Source organism: Pelecanus crispus, chromosome 1 (genome assembly GCF_030463565.1).
Source record: "Pelecanus crispus isolate bPelCri1 chromosome 1, bPelCri1.pri, whole genome shotgun sequence".
In the NCBI taxonomy this organism is placed as follows: Eukaryota; Metazoa; Chordata; class Aves; order Pelecaniformes; family Pelecanidae; genus Pelecanus; species Pelecanus crispus.
The window spans coordinates 39,758,494-39,776,330 of record NC_134643.1 but is presented as its reverse complement, the minus strand read 5'-3'; the positions used below and the strand labels follow the sequence as shown (position 1 = coordinate 39,776,330).

General features: G+C 39.1%; 1 protein-coding gene across 5 annotated transcripts in view; it reads left to right on the top strand.

Annotated features, from left to right (window-relative positions):
- Positions 1–17,837, top strand: part of GRIP1 (glutamate receptor interacting protein 1) — a 235,898-nt gene that overhangs the window by 139,118 nt on the left and 78,943 nt on the right. For all 5 annotated transcript variants that reach the window (XM_075705821.1, XM_075705806.1, XM_075705814.1 and 2 more), the window contains exons 3-6: positions 11,165–11,300; positions 12,239–12,384; positions 15,832–15,915; positions 16,774–16,849. In XM_075705821.1, coding sequence (XP_075561936.1) covers positions 11,165–11,300; positions 12,239–12,384; positions 15,832–15,915; positions 16,774–16,849 — 442 coding nt within the window. The remainder of the gene's footprint in view (positions 1–11,164; positions 11,301–12,238; positions 12,385–15,831; positions 15,916–16,773; positions 16,850–17,837) is intronic.

The window sequence follows — 17,837 nt, the reverse complement described above, 5'->3', positions numbered from 1 at the left end:
AGAGATTGATTAGAGAGTTACAGAGCGCAGGTTAGCAGCCGAGAAATGCCTGAATTATTCCTTTTCTTTTTTTCCTTTATTTTTTTCCTGTTGGCAACCTTCTTTTACAGAAATAATAAATCCTTGTGGATTTTAAATGCTTATTGACAGCTAAAGGCATCACTATTCCTGTGATTTGGCAAATTTTAATGTAAGCCAGTAGCTTATTTTGTAGTTCTTTAACCTTGCTTTTCCTTTGGCTTTAACTATATTTTTTCTTCATCCTGAATGTTGAGTAAGTTAATGGTCCTTTTGTCACAGGCATATTTTTTCTACTATAAACACCTAATAAAAAAATTCAGTGCATCCTATTTGTCAGGTGTTCAATAGTAAATTTCCCCCTAAGCCATCCTTGTAACTTCAGTTTGATATCAGACTGAAGTGTAGAAAAAGGACGAGTCATTATCAGATTGCTTTTTAAAACATTCACAGCTATGCATTCTTTCAGCCTATTTTTGAACTCCCATCTTCCAGAAGTGGACATTTCTGGGTTGTGGTTTTCCGCAAAGGTAGAGAGTAAGCAAACCATAAGGGTATCAGTGATCACTGAGGACAAAGGACAAAAAGTAAAATCTGTAGGAAGTATTCACTCTCATTTTCCATTTTTCTCATTCATTTGCATTAATTTTTTTAATTAATTTCTCATTTTTCCACGGATTGTCTGACCTTCCACACAGAGACTGATAAACCCTTTTGTCATGCCAAATCTCCCTCAGTATTACCAAGTAGAACGATAGAGTGTGCATATCGTTCAACTTCATGTGTTCTACAGAGACAGAGGTGTATGACCCCTAAAAACTTAAAATATCTGCTTCTTAATCCAGGTACTAGGAAAAGTTCTGCTGGCCCATTCCTCCAAATTTCAGTCATCGTAATGTGTATTGGAAAATTCACCATCCATTATTTGAATGCCTGCACAAGAGTTTATCTAAAAAGGAGTAACACTGTTACTATATTCTTTTTAGATCCTTACTGCTTCACTTTTGCTAGTGAATACTAGCAAATACTAGTGATATTAGTTGTCGTGGTTTAGCCCCAGACAGCAACTAAGCACCACGCAGCCGCTTGTTAACTCCCCCTGCCCCGATGGGATGGGGGAGAGAATCGGAGGAGTAAGAGTGAGAAACACTCCTGGGTTGAGATAAGAACAGTTTAATAATTGAAATAAAATAAAGTAAAATAGTAGTAGTAATAATAACAATATAATAATAACAGTAATAATAATATACAAAGCAAGTGATGCACAATGCAATTGCTCACCACCTGCTGACCAATACCCAGACAGTTCCCAAGCAGCGATCACTGCCCCCCTGGCCACCCCCCCCCCCCCCAGTTTCTATACTGAGCATGACGTCATATGGTATGGAACAGCCCTTTGGCCAGTTTGGATCAACTATCCTGGCTGTGCCCCCTCCCAGTTTCTTGTGCACCTGGCAGAGCATGGGAAGCTGAAAAGTCCTTGACTAGCATAAGCAGTACTTAGCAACAACTAAAACATCAGCGTGTTATCAACGTTCTCCTCCTCCTAAATCCAAACCACAGCACTATGCCTGCTACTAGGAAGAAAATTAACTCTATCCCAGCTGAAACCAGGACACTAGTGATCTCAGCTACATGTCATAGAAAGGAAAACCGATGTTTTGTATTAACTGAAACGTTATGTAGCAACTGTAGACCATGACAGGCAACTCGAAGTATGTTTAGTAAAAATAAATGGCAACTCAAATGGAGAAATGGGATCTAATGGCACTATTGCTAAAACTTACTTGGTAGCCACAGGATGTTAAAATGTTGGAAGGAGCTGCAAAATATGTCTTAAATGGCAAAAATCTAAGCAATTCAGGCAGTTCTTAATCTAAAATGGAAAGAAGATTAAGAGGTGATTTGATCAGAGGTTACAGTTCTGTATCTGCAGGGAGATCCTGAATGTAATGGTGGTGGTATAATGAGATCTTGGGATTGAAGGCTTGTCTACTCCAATTCAGATAGAAATTACCTGTGCATGTAGCAGATTTTCCATCACATGATGCTTTCAAAGCCATGTTGAATATCTTTCTAAAAGCTAATCTGTAGCTGCAGATACTGCTATATCATGTTTCTCTGCTTGTGTCACTCAGGAGATCAGGAAGAGAATTGTTCTCAGTGGTTCCTTCCTGCCTTGAAATGCACAAATGCAATCAATCCTGTAATCAATCCTGCCTGATCCATTTTCATAACTGTAGAAAGCAGAGAAACTGGAACAGTCAGGACACGCTTTTGTGAATACTGTCACCTCAGTACAAATAAGTGCTAATTAGCAAGAGCTCTGCTGCTAATTTCTCAGTAAAGGAAATGGAGTGGAAGTGGGAAGCGAATCCATCAGAATTACAGGAGGAAGTTTTATAAATCAAAATACCACGTCAGTGTCAAAGCTCTGTGCTGTTCTGCACAGCAGGACTTCCACTAGCAAGGGAGGAGGGTTACTGAAGCCTTCATCCAATTCAGACAGAAATCTAGAGAAGACTAATGGTGTCATGGAGCTCTGTCCTTTCTTCATCGATAGCGCCTAACAGAGACATGCAGAAGCATTCAGGGAAGCACTGCTGATGCACAGACCATTCTTGAGTTTAAGACGTGGTTGCTTATAGCACAAAACAAGATTTTCAAAAGGAGCCACTTGTTCTATGTGGGAGATATAAATTTGAGAGAACTATGGATGTAAGCTCCAGCTCAAAAGTGCCTTCTACCTATTCCCCATCCAAGCAAAAAACTGACATTGTGCGGAAAGCAAAGAGGTTTGAGCTCAGGAAAGCCCTGTGTTGTCTATTGAAGTGGTTGTGAAGGTTGAGACCATTGAGTTATTCATCATTGTGCTTGTTTTGCCCTACCCTCCAATGTCCTTGCTTCAGAAAGCTCCACCTTGACAGTTTAGTGAACTGCTTTGGGCCCTGCACATGTTCAGGAATTTAACTGCCACCACAGAAAATGTGGAAGCAGAAGAACGCTTGAACTTACTAAAACCTAGCAAGTGCCTCAAGGTGGAATGGGTCCTTATCCCAAGAGAAGGAAGTTGATCATTGCAAATCTTCAAGCATGCAGGTAGTGATCAACAGGTAATGTAGATACTCTTCCAAAGAAAGACTGTAGATACTCGCCCAAAGAAAGCCATCAATGAAAGCACTAGAATTTCACAGCTAGCTCAACAAATAAATGTGCTTTAACTAGCCTACATCACTGAGGGAGTTCATAGTTCACACTGCATCTTTATTCCAAGCATGTTGCATGGTGGTACGTCAAGGATAAAATATCTTTGTAGGTAATAATGAAAAAAAAAAAAGTTTTGTTATTATGATTCCACTAAATCTGCATCTTCTTAGTGAAGTATTAATATTTACTGAAGCCAGATGTTTTAATGTTTTATAATTTTATTACTAATTTTTCCTCTAATTGAATTTCTCTGCCAAGATTTGCTCAGGGATTATGAATAGTAATTCTGTTACTTTTGACACCCAAACTTGAAACGTACCTTACTTTCAATTCCATTTTAATTAAAATATGTTGATTGTTCTTCAATATACTTATAAGAATTCAAGCTTGTAATTTGATTCTTTACCTATAATAGGGGATTATAAAACTGTAATCTTCTATGTTTTCAATTTCCTTCTAAGCAGATGTTCTGCATTGCATTACATTCCACCTTTACAGGCATCTACATAAATTCAGAAAACAGGAAGCATATGAGCAAAAAATGACAGAAAGATACCTTAAAAATAAGAACACCTACAAATGGCATGGCAGTTTTAAACATTTTCTCAGTGGCTGTGATTTTGCCCTTCCCCACCATTGGGCTCTCCCACACAGTCCAAAACTAGGTGGAATGAAAAAAAAAACCCACCTGTTTTCACATATCTTCTTAGTTTTTGCATTAATTTTATTCCTCCAAAAGCCTCATCACCAGCTGTCTCAAGAAAATGTAGAGAGGGAAGGGCTTGTTGTTCTGACTGTGCATGACCTGCTGCTTTCAGTCCTTGATGTAGGGTGAAAGACAAACTACAGAGAGAAGAATTCTGAATTGGTCACTGACAAAAAATCCTAGTAGCCCCAGCTATTAGAAGGTTCAGAAGCCGTCGTCTGTATTGAGATAACTCAAGTTAATCTCTTTGTATGTTCAGTATCTGTCAAAGTAGCATGATAAATATTTTTAGACTTCTAATACTGGAATGTTAGGGTTATTTTGTGTCTCAGCACTCATTCTTTATTTGTTTTCTGGCATTCTTGTGCAACCCAATCATGTAAGCAAAAGCAAACTAAAAAATGTATTTGAAACTTACATTTCATTGTGCAATTTCTGTGAGCAGGACTATTCAGAGGACCAAAAAGCCTGTTCCCTCATCAGCACTTGTCTTGCTTGGAGACGCTTCTAGCCACATGGCCATCCAGCTCCCACCCTAACCTGCATAGCTGCTGCAGTTAGCCCAGAGAAACCTCTCTGCTGCTTATGCAACTGCTTGTATGGACTGCTTTCCCCTCTCTAAGTTCAAACCAGCCTTTTTTGCATCTTCATATGATACATCTGTTGTAAGTTGGCTGTACAGAGATCATTCTTACCACTGCTCTATGAAGCTGCTTCTCTGTGAAAACTGGTTTTATGCCATACCATGCCATGCCATGCCACGCCGTGCTATTTTTGCATTTTCTGACAAATATTTTTTAGCACTCCTGTTGAAGAGGGGTAGATTCAGACACAAGCAGGATATTGGCTCTTGACTAATGTGCTAGCATGGCTGTGCTGCTGCCCAAGAAGCACTGGGACAGTTTGTCATAACTGCAGTATAGGCTGTGGGATGGAAATGTTATGCCTTACAAAGGTAATAATGGTCTAACTCTGGTCACTGTAAAAAATGAAATGCAGTTCTCCAACAGCTGATTTTGGGTTCTTCTCTATCACACTCACAAAAACCAGTTGTTTTTGTAGAAAGGGTCTTACTCGTACAGTCCTGCTGAACATTTGATTACTGAATTACATGTAATTACTGAAGTTACTGTGGTGTGCGTCGATAACTGTCATGTATCGGGTGTTTCTTCCAATACTTTTCTGCTAAGAAACTGATGAGGTTCTTGTCATTAAGAATGAAGAGGCACTTTTTGTCTATTAGTGGCTTTCAGTTGGTGGTTATTCGATTTCAGGTTTGGGATATTTATATTATTTTCTAATCTTTTAGTGTATAAACAGAGTTTCAAATGTAATGCTTATGTTTGATGCTAAATTGAGGTCCACGCCTGTTGTATGCCTCAGTTTTGATTTAGAGAGAGTTGGCTGCCAAGGTATCCTTTCTGTGCCTTAGAATATGACAAACGTACCCAAAACCAAATAGCGCAAGAACTAAGCTCTTTTTAGGCAGGAAACCAACCAACCCAGATGTGAGCTGTGCTGCCGCATCCTGCAGGCCTGGTGTTTTCAGTGAGTTATGTGATCATGTCCTACATATTGTGGCCTGTGGTTTATCATAAAATATCATCATTTGCTTTTCTGTGTTATGCCTAGGCCAGGCAACAGTCAGACTTTTTCCAGTTTATAAGCGCTGGTGGAAGGTGTTTGTTTTTTAGATAATATTTCTGCAGTGGCAAAGTCATCTTGTAGAAGCTCTTATAGCTGAAAAAAAAAAAAAAAAGAAGAAGAAAAAGGATTGACTAATGCCTTGTACACCACCAAAATAGCTGTCAGTATAAACTGAGTCTCTTTTAGGGAGTTTTTTGCAAGTGCCTGAGCCTTACCCATCTCCCTTGCTTTCACTGAACATGGTACAACATTTCACCTGTACATTTATCCAAGTTATCAGAATCACGTTAGCCTGGCCGGCGACCCAAGGCAGCCTGCATTGGTGGTGTTTCAAAGTTGCAGTTCTGGTGGTAACTGCAGTGTGTTGTGCCATGTAGACGTGCTCTGATGCACCTCATACCAGTTTGTTTTCTGCTGTGGGTTGCTGGGTTCTGAACTAGGACTGGTTTGGGGATTGTCGCTCCACAGGGTGGAGGAGATGGCACAGAGTAGGTTAGGGTCAGCTTCATGTTTGCAGATTCTCTTCACCAATGTGGTTCTGTTTGCTTGTTTTTAATAAAAATTTAGGTGTTTTAGGACTTAGTGACAGCCAGCCAGGAAAAGGGCAACAAGGAATGAAACATTTGTCATCTCTTGACATCCCTTTTGTCACACTCAGAGAAATACACCTTGAGGACTTGAAACATTGAGTAGATGTGATGTCCGCAGTATAACAAACTGCTATCTATTTCTTAAGAATTGACTTTATCTTTATGTGATTTCTTATTAAGCCATGAGACGCCTACTGGAATGTAAAGCAAAATGTTTCCTCTGCAGAATTTCTACTGACATACAGGGAAAATCCATACCAGGACAGCATTGACTGTATTTTCAACAGACTTACCAATTACTTACTTATTGATTATGTATGGCTTTTGGTAGGAAACAATCAACAACAGCAAGTATTTTTTACTCTTACGTTAAGTTCCATTTATGCCCTGTCCCAGCTGCACTGAACAAACGCATTCACTAGGTGGAGGATACAGGCACTTGACCTGATTGTGTAGATTTTAGGCGTTTTCCTGGATTTTAAAATGAAATTTTCACAGAAGGGATGGAAAAGACACTCAATATCAGGAATGAAGGCAAATGTTTTTCAGTTTTACTTTAATAAGTAAATTAAGATATGAAATTGTAAGAATATAGAAAAACAGATGATAAAACTTTTGATTAAGAGTTCTCTCAGCTTTCAGATGTTGTTCTGTGGAAAAAATCTCTTCTGTAGTCTAGTATTTAATTTTATTTTTGAAGAAGTGAATATATTCCAGGTTCAAAAATCTCATGAGTCAATTTATTTTCCATGCTTTTTATTCATTAAAACATGTTATTTACATTACATCAAAAAGCAGCAAATTACAAAAAGTCTGATCATGTATAAAATTCTAGGAACTTCATCGTGATACTATTTTCCTTGAAGAAAAATTAATTTGACATGGTGTTTCTTGGATTTTACTTAGCTGCAAGTTGTTCCGTTTATTCAACTTCTTACAGTAGGAAGCTGCTATGTATGCTCCACCTTACAGGACTGGAGATCTAAACTGAGCTCTTCGGAGCAGAACCTTTCTTTTAGAATAGAATAGAATAGAATAAATTATTTCAGTTGGAAGAGACCTACAACAATCATCTAGTCCAACTGCCTGACCAATTCAGGGCTGACCAAGTTAAATTATGTTATTAAGGGCATTGTCCAAATGCCTCTTTTCCATCATATGTCTGCATGTGTGTACAAGTATGTGTGTGTGTACAAGTACGCATGTTTTCACTCCCCTTGCCAAGCCCATCTCCAGTATTCAGCGGGATTCCTGAACCTTGTACCAGAGGTAGGTGGATGCCAGCAAAGCTGTAGGTCGACTGGTGCAGCGTGGACAGATGTGTGCCCAGGATCGCCCCTGCAGCACCAGGAAGCGATGGCAGTCCTGGGGAAGTCCTGGGTGCTGATCCCACTGCCCAGAGACCCAAACTCCTCCCCAGGCCGAGGGAAGGCAGGACCCAGTGTGAGCTACATTTTGATGAGTGCTGCTGGAATTGTTAATGGTGGGGAAGAAGTTCTCAAGTGCATTTCTCCAACTGAAGTGTAAAATGGTATTGATTTGGGCTTTTTATAGACTTGGAACCATCTTCTCTCTACATGGTTTCATTTTAGAATAATTCATTTGGTTCATATCACAGAGCTGTACTGCAGGAGTGGTGTTCTGATATTTGATACTTCATAAACTGTTACGGAGTAAGAAGACGTTTCTTAAGCTTATGTTCTATATTCAGTTTACCACTAAGCAAGAGACCTGTAAATTCAATTCCTGTTTTACTCATAAATTATAAGACATCTGGAAATAACTTCTTTGCCTTCCCTCCTGATGCTGGCTATGCTAATGTTATTAGCAATGTGGGAGTACATGTAGGAAAGAACAGGCCCCAGAGATTTCTAATTAGGAGTTTGCTTGTTGGCATAAATAACGAATTATGAGTGAGGTGATACATGAAGTAGTTTGATTTTTAACCCACAAAGAGTAACATAGCATTGTGTTAACTAGAGCATAGAGACTGACCTTACATTAGTTGGGGGATACCATATACAGATGTGGTTGCTTGTTGGATTGGAAATGAAGTCCCAGGGTTGTTCTGATATTGGGCATTTCGATAATACTCCAATAGGATTAGTCTGTAATAATCATGTCAAAGCAATGCAGATGAGTAAACATGTAATATATAGCATTATAAGAACAGTAATCATGTGTGATTTAAGAAAGCAAAGATGAAAAATGGAGAGACTGGGGTATCAAATGGGCATGGTTCAGAGCAATTCCAGAATAACAGTCTCTTATAAGCCAAACCAGCTTAGGTAGTTTAATGTCTTCCTGCTAGGATTATGTACAACAAAAGCTACAAAATCTTTCAGAGGTGCACACCTAATGAAACCGTTGCATACTCTTAGATGACCTTATCTGTCAGTTAGCAATGAGCATTTCACACTACCACTCCTTTACAGCGTTGGTGCATCTTTCACTCCTGCCTACCGAGGAAGAGTGTTTAGAGGTCCGTGTTCTGTTGGCAGAGGTATACAGAAAGTTGTCAGAGTAGGTGGTGAAAAAGAGTAAGCCTGCTCATTAATTTCCATGCCAGTAGTTGCAGGGAACTGTATAATCATTAGCTAGCTTAAAACACTGCATGGATCATCATGTCACTTCAGGCAACAGAGTATTCCCCAGCATTGAACTGCAAACTCAGAACCTCCATAAAAGATCAAAACACGTCGCAGTATTATGCTACGGCAAAAGATTAGGCATGTGCAGTGCATTGTTGATCTCCTGTATACATGTTCTAGCAAAGTATTTGTTAAAAAAAAAAAAAAAGTCTGAGATGGTCCTGAGAACCAGATTGCACTACTAAGAAGTACAAAGGAAGAATTCTGTTTGGGAAGTGGGGGAGAGAGGGGAATTTTCCTTCTGACTCCAGATCTCACAATCAAGTAAACCCTGAATAAACAAGTGTGACACACCAGCCAAGCATGAGGTTGCATCATGGGTGCAAATGCACAGTATTTTTGTTTGCAGTAAGTACCATGACTAACTCTTGTAATCATTATGAATACTTACAGGTTTTTATAAAGCTGAAAGCAGCATTTTGGTCCATAGTGTCTCCTACAGCTGTGCAACATGTCTACATGTTCAGATGCAGGTAATCACATCTGTTCTTTCTGAACTGTCAAAAAGGCCAGATGTGAGCAAATATTGTGGAAGCTCAGTAGCTTCCAAATGATGGTTTGGTGTCAGCCAAGTTGGAGAATGCACCAAGTAGCTATGCTACTGTCTGCTTCTGACTGGATAGAGGCACATTTTTAGTCCCACAGTCTCTTGTAATCTTATCTTTTTACAAATACACCTTACAGTTTTTAAATACTCATTTCAACAATCCATGCTGCTGACTGAATACACTGTAGAATTTTGTCTTAGTAGAAGTTTTATAAGCATAGGACAATCTTGCCCAAGCACTTAAGTCATACTGTGTAATGGTAAAAATGTGAGTAACTCAAGTGAGGTCATCATCAACTAGAATGGCAAGAAGAGCCTGTCAACCACCTAGAAAGGAGCAGGAATATTGCAGAGGATGAGGCTACATCTGCAAAAGATTCAGCAGTTAACCCTACTAGAAGTACTACCAAGGTTTACAAGATACTCCACCAGGGCTGGAGGTTCTTCTGAATGCTTTCCTTTGCCCGTCACCATTATCTCTGTTTTGCTCAGGTTCGGCAATTCTCATTCAGGGCAGTTGTTCTTCATCTTGAGGTCAAGATGTATTAGGTCATCTTCCCAGTCATACAGAAAGGTATTGCTAGAGTCTTGTTGCTGTTTGTGTAGTGCTTATTCTAGACCTTACTGGTGAACACAGGAACGTATACAGGGAACTTGCTTGGTTTTTGGGTGGCTTTTCATCCTTAAATCTCATGCTGCCACAGCAAGATTGCTAATGCAGTGCAGACATACTGTTCATTTACAGTGTGTATATAATGTTTGTATCTGACCAATTCACCTAAAAGCTGCATATTGACGCTGAAAAGGACCAGAGAGATGGATGATCCTTCCAGGATTTCATCATTTTCCAGGTAGATCTTTAGGACTTCATGCATTTTTTCAGAATACGTGGTAGATGGTGGTTTTTCTCTGACTGGAAACACTGGACATGAGCCTTGCGATTTTCCAAACAGTTGCAGCCCTGCTGGAACTGTGCATATGAAGATTGCCTTGTCCAGCCATGTGCAATAAGGACATCTCTTTTCGAGAGCTCAAGGCTTTCCATTGCAGGTGACCTGTATTTGTTGAGGTCTGTGAGATGAGCCTGGTGTTTTCCAAGAATGCTAAATGGGCAAACTGCAGGAGATGGTGTCCCAGACAGCATGTGAGGGAAATTTTATGTGTAACTGTGACTATTAAAGCCCTTCACTTACTTTATACCTGTTCTGCAGAGATTTCAGAGAGTTACAGTGGAGATCTATTTGTGTAAGAATAAGGAATAAAGCTGTTAAGATCTGATACATTTAATCTCCATCTAGATTGTTGTTACATTCAATTGTTTTGATTAACATTGACCTCTACTAGTGGCCTCAAAGTGAGTCTGGATCTACAATTTTCTAGTATCCTTACATCAATGTGTCTTTTACCCTTCTGTTTAGTTAATCAGTTGAAGTACTTTATTAGACATAGGATTCAGAGGGAGAAAGCAGAAAATGAGAGAAGATAGCTTTTTAAAAATGTGAAACAACTACCTTTAGTTGTAAGTGTGCCAGACTTTGTATTTATTGGCTCTGTATAGTATACTAGCACATTGGTGTAGTTTTTAATAACCTTTTACAGAACATATGTCTCAGATTTATCTATATGCAGAACCTTGCAGACAGAACTTGTGAATTGTAACATAAAGAATCTCCAGATGTACACGATATTTCTTATTAACATACACAATGATTTTCTTGGAAAGTAGATGACATTTTAGAAAGGCAACATCTGTGTTATCACTTACATTTTAATAATGCCAATAATTTTCTTTCAACAGAGGAATTCAAGGGCTCAACAATAGTTGAATTAATGAAAAAAGAAGGCACCACCCTGGGGCTTACAGTATCGGGTGGAATCGACAAGGATGGGAAACCAAGAGTATCTAACCTTCGTCAAGGAGGAATCGCTGCTAGGTAACCCCATCTCAAGCCACAAAATGCATTATAAGATGTGATTGCTTCAGAAATATGTACCGCATCAGAAAGGTCACTAGCAAATATGTGACTAGGTGTATCTGTAATGGCAGCCCATCAGACCGGAGAATCTCAGAGAGAAACGGCAACAGCTGGTCCCCCTCTTCCCTCAAGGCTACTTTGACAAAAAATAGAAATACCAACGAGATATTTGAAAGTCATCATAACACTAATTAAGTTTCTTGTAAATTATATAAATTTTATTTCTCCTTTTTTTGTGTCCTTGAACAAAAACTTGAGAGAAGAAGCATAAAATACTCAGGGGAAAAAGTAAAATTGAAAACCTAACCATAATACTACCATAATTTAATTAAAAAAACATGTTCATCAACTGGTTTTAAGATTAAAAAGAAGTCTACCTTGCTTACTACTACCGTGGAAACCAAAAAGCTGGGTTATTCATGAGTGAAACAGGTCAAAAGATAGAGGTTAAGCTAAATCATTCCAAGTAACTGAGCAGAACATAACGCTTTTAGGCTGTGGCCTATCTCCTGTAGCTGTGATGTTAGCTGTGAAGGCAACTGTTATCCAAAAAAAGTAGTTTTGGACGCTTCCCAAAGTGAGAGAGAAAGATGGGGACATGAAGAAGACATTTTCCCAGATCCTGTGCCCAAACCGGTCAAATCATCCAACTCCTTTATTGTACAGCTAGTTTTATACATCATAAATTAGTAATGCAACAATGTTCATTTAATATTTAACAAGCTAGACTAGATTACGATCTTAAAATGCCACTTTCTGTTTGAAAGATCAACTTGTTTTAATCTAGATGAATGGAAAAGATATTTCTTACTATCACTATACAGTAATTTAAAGGATTTAGTTAGTTTGAGCCAGCAGATCTGTCTTTAACAAAAGGAATATGTACTTCTTCCTAGGAGTGACCAGCTGGATGTAGGTGACTACATCAAATCTGTGAATGGAATCAACCTGACCAAATTTCGCCATGATGAAATCATCAGCCTGCTCAAGAACGTTGGCGAGAGGGTTGTTTTAGAAGTGGAGTATGAGCTGCCTCCAGTCTGTAAGTAATAGCAAAGCAAACTGAAACCTATGCAGGATAGCAGGCATGTTGTCAGCAGTGAGATGGGAGTGGTTGGTGATCTTCATTTTTGGTAGTGGTTGTTTTCCTATACTTTTTTTCCTCTGAGTTATCGCAAAGCATGGAAGCAGTATGAAAGAACTGGCAGTAGAGGGGAGTGCTCTCAGAGATGCTCAGGTGTTTTAGGAGCACAAATCCAGCAATGGCAGAGCAGAGTTGTCAACCTCCGCTATTTTTTTGTTTGTTTACAGTTTTGAATACTGGGAATTAGATTAAATAGATTCCAGGACAAGAGAATCCTTGTTACAGTAAGATCTGAGATGAGACCAATGAATATCTGTGAGTTCTGCCTCTGCCTTTTCCTTCCTTCTCTCTACTTGCAGCACTGTTCCGCTCTCCCCGATAAATAACATACTTTGGGACTTTCCCAGTCTTTTCTGACATCACTTTTAGGCAACATCTTGTTTATAGAACAGAAGATCCAGTGGGGTAGGCTATGGGGATACATAAACCTGCAAGAATCGTGTGACTGAAACAAGGGCTTCTCGCCGAGCAGGATTGTCTTCAAAATAGAAGTTTATGCTGACACCAAAGTCACAGAGTGCTACTGAATGTTTTTGTCGCCTCTCCTTTGCTCTTTCTTTTGTGCTTATGTCTGTGGCTGTGTGTCTGTAGGAGAAAATCAGTGGGAATTGAGGCTATCAGGTATGAAGTGAAAGCTAGAGAAATGGTGAGCTGGAAACCTGGGACCTAAAGTGAAGAAGTGAGTGGCAGGTGGCTGTCTGGCACCAAGGGGGCTGCACCAGTCACACCTTTGAAAGAGTGTGTGCTCCATCATGCTGCTTACTGGAGGGGAGAAGATGTGGTTTGCTGGTGTTTGGCCAGAAAAATCTGCGGAGCCAGCTAGGAAGCTCTTGTCTCCTTAAATACTTTCCTCGCAATAGAAGCCAAAAAATCCATCACTCGCTTTGGTGCTCAGAAGAGGATGAACTCCCCATTGCTTTCTAGCAGCTGGAGAGTTAGTCTAATTACATATTTTTGCTTTTATGACCTGCTGACAACCACCTTAATATGTTTTGAATGTTCTGCATTAATTATTGTTCGTTTGTGGTAAGGGAACTTTGTGTTCAGAAACACAGTATTGGAATTGGTGAAGTCAGCTGAGTTCAGAATTATTTTGCTGGAGCTGTAGTTGTTTTATGAGCGTTGTTTTGCACTCAAGCAGGCTTCCTTCCATTTCACTTGCTTTTGGCGTATGTGCCGCTCTTGTTCACTGAAACAGGATTTTGACATGCCAAATTACAGTAGCAATCAACTTTCTCTTTAAGTCCTTGGAATTTCTGACTCCTTCATACAATCATAGCTAATAAAGCTGGAGACAATTAGCAGTCTAGTTGTTCCCAGTAACTTCTAGTGAACAAGCTAGACACAGTGCCTTCATTATATGCACAAGTTTTCCAGTAGGTCACGTGGTGAAGTCTTGGCACCTCCTTCCCTGCCTTGTACCTAATGAAATTCTACTGTTGGTCTCATGGTTGCCCCCTCAGAGAGAGGACTGTCATGGTTTCAGAGTGGGGAAATGTCAGTACTTTAATAATGATGGATTAAATCTGGCTGAGCACTAGTAATCCCACTCTCCCTAGTGTTTCCTTCCCTGTCTGGCAGCATTCACAGCAGGAGCATCCAGCTGCTGTTTTCAGCGTGAACCACCTCAGCGTTTCAAACTGGAACGTGAGCCATGCCTGCCTCACATCTGCCTTTTGTTATTGCTAAGGGTTAAGGACTTCTTTCCCCTCCCACGCTGTGGCTGGGGTGGAAGGACAGCCATCTGAATGGCTGTTGCCCAAGTGGAAGGACGCCGCGTGCTGTTCCTCGCTGCTGAACTACAGGCTTTGCTTGTCCCCAGTGGAGGTTACTAGCCACACCAAGCAGATTAGGAAGCATAGATTCAGCTCGAGCTACATGCTGGGCCACTTTCAGTTGATAGGAATGGAGGCAAGAGTTGTCTTCTCCTCCCTGTAATTCAGTCCTTTTTGGGCAGTAAAACATTTCTAGCCAAAAAGGAACCAACCGTGTAGACTTCAGTAACATGGTCCTGATCTCAAAGCTGTAACAGGAATTACCACAATACAAAGCAATGATTTGGAGGGCCATCTTTCACTTATTTTCCTAAGGAAATGAGATTTATGTGATTTCACTGGGTTGTTCTTCTGGTTCCCTGCAGTAACTTGAAAGATTCAAAAAAAAAAAAAAGTACATTACAGCATGTTTCATGGAAATAGACACTTGGGCAGAAGAGAGCATCCCAGACCAGGGAAGTCCTCAGAAGGAAAAGCAGGCAGTGTGGGGGAGGCACCGCTTCTCTGTGGGGTCACTCGTGGGTGGCAGTGCACACCTCCCCTGCTGTGTAGCCTGTGGTGTCCATTGCCCCCCCGGGGTATCCTAACGGGGACCAGCGACGCTGATTATTGCGGGCAGGAGCGTTAAAGGACATAAGTTTTCATTAGTTCTGCTGCTCACAGAACATTTATTTTATAGAGGGTTTTTTTTTAAATCTTTATGTGTGTCATGCTGTTTGCAGTATCTTACTGGAAGCTGGGAAGTGTGTATGAATGGGTGTCCTTTTCCCTTTGGAAAAGGGAGTTCTTAAACCCTGCCAAAGTTTTTCCTGTAAAAGCTAAGAGTAAACTGGCCATTGGTCTCTTAACAGCGGTGGCTTCAAATTCTGTAAAGTGGATTATCACACCCAAATGTGTTGGCTTGTGCATTAGGCTTCTCACCTAACCCAGCTGTGCACCACTCCTCTAGTGCTTGCAGAGAAAATACTGCCTTGACTAGAAGTCAAAGGTTTTTTTACTCACTTGCCAATGATGAAAGAGCATGCTACATTTTGAAAAAGGAAAAAAATAACAAATCCTTGTGATACAAAATACTTTTTTCATCTTAATCTAGCAATCTGAGATTAGATACACCCTAAAAATCTCAACTGTCTTGACTTTAAGCAATGCAAATAAATGTTTTCACGGCTAAACAACCAAACTCCATAGGTAGCTTTAAGAATTTCATTTGTCATTTTTGTGTCTCACTGTGTATTTCCATCTTTTCTAGCTCTCTTCTGTAACTGTAAGAAGAGCAAAATCATGACACAATTTAAACAGTAAGGCTCAAATTCCTCATCTGTTATATGCATTTATGGCTCTTTTTCTAAACCATTGGCAACCTGAAAAATATCTGCCCAAAAATGCTCTCAAAAGGAGGATAAGTTGTATTTAATTACAGGTGTTTAATCTGACTGTTCTGTAGTGGAGTCTTTCCAGTTGTATGACCAGAAACACAATAGCTAGCTTAAATTGGAAAAGGTGCAAATCTATGTGTATAATTAGGAAAACAGTAATAATTAAGTTTGGGAATTTTTTTTTTTTCTTTTAGCTGTGCAAGGATCAGGTCTCATCTTTAGAACTGTGGAAGTTACTTTACATAAAGAGGGGAACACTTTTGGATTTGTAATAAGAGGTGAGTTATCATGAAATTTTAACTATTTTCTAAGTCAGCAAAAAAAGCAATAAGTTTTTATAGCACTAAGAAATCATTTCAAGATTTATGGCTTACAGTTGGTAAAAATCTCTGTGATTTATGCATTACTTTTTCCATACATTAATGTACTCCTTTTATGAACTGCTCTAATTTTTGTTTATGGAAGAACAATAATTAACCAACTATGCCAAGAACACGACAAACTTTGTTTCACGTAAGACCAGATTCTGCTACCACTGAAATCAGCAGGAAGATTGTAGCTCTTAAAAAAGATTCAAATAGAGTATTTGTATAAATTAAGTATGAAATCTGATGAATCGTGCTGATAGTCTGAATCATACAACCAAAGTACTATCACTGACTTAAAGAACAGAAGAAAACATGCCGCTGTTAAATAATATACCCCAATGATGAATTATTAGTTTCTTCAGGGAAAACTGGGTTTTTTTTATTTAATATATAAACTCCTTAGTGGCCACTCATTATTCTGAGTATACATGAAGTACGGGTGTTTTTTTCTCTGTGCAGCAAACATTGCAGAACAGTAAGTTTTCCCACTGAGATCAGATTTGCAGAGTAGAGGTTCTAAGAATATACATTTATTAAGAATCACTCTGTAGAAATATTTTATAAAGAATCATCTATACTATACAGTAGGTCGATTTTATTTAAGATAAAAATCAGTGGAGGTTTCTATTAGTGGCTTGGCCATTTTTTTGATCTTTTCAGCCCATCTATAAGTGTGCATGCTGGAAGATTTAGACTTGCCTCTTGGAAATGAGCTTTCATAAAAAGCATAAAATGAAGGTGTGCTTTCCCTCACTTTTCCCTTTCTAGGTGGAGCACACGATGACAGAAATAAATCTCGTCCTGTTGTAATAACATGTGTTAGACCTGGAGGGCCTGCTGACAGGTACAATTCATCTTTCTTGGGAGTGCATGTGAAAGAGTAATGGAGAAAGGTGAATTATTTGGGACAGAAGTTCAAATTTGGAGTGAAGTAGATATATTCATACCTGTTCCTTTGAAATTCATGGTTTATGCATTTAAATATAATACTAATAATAACAACAGAACAGGCAACTGCAGAGGCTCGGCACATCATGGTGTATGCGAACGTTAATTTCCTATGTTGCATGTTTCAAGACTTTCCCATTAAACACTTTCAAAAATCAACCTAAAATAATTAGAACAAACGCCTGCAGTAGGTCAGAGCACATTTTTTGCAGCCTTCAGACAACTGGTGTAGCTCTTAATCATGCTTTTTATAGTCTAGCACCACAATCTTTTTCTCTTGCACTTCAGAAAAATACTGTCATGTGTTTGGAAGTTGTTGTGTTATTATTTTAAGACATTTGTACATATCTGCATGTGAGTTCACACATAACTTCACCCGGACAACTTCTGAGTACAGATTTATGTTTTCACCCAATGAACATATTTGTATGTAATACCATTTTGTATCTATAGAAAGAAAGAATATTCACTTTATTTGTATGTACAAATTATATTTTCAAAAATGGAATTTGTGTCCTTAAACCATTAAAGAAACTTAAAGGGCAATTTCTTTAAAGCAGGCTGATTTCCTATAGCTTATGTTGACATTTTTGACCTTGGAAACATTAATTGAGAAGCAAACGTTTCCAGAGAGCTTTTGTCTTTTGTCCCTCCCTTTCTTCCTACCCTCATCCCCCTTGCTTCCTTGTTTTTCTCCCCTATTCTTGAGCTGACAACATTAGTACTTCATTTTCTATTATAATTCTGAGTATGTTATGAGATACAGCTGGGAAACAGTGTACATTTATAGCCAAATTATTTTTAGGTAGGAAGAAAAGAAAAGTGGAATTATCCAAGTAAGGGATATTTTTGAAGAAAATCAGTAAATGGACATTCATATTTTG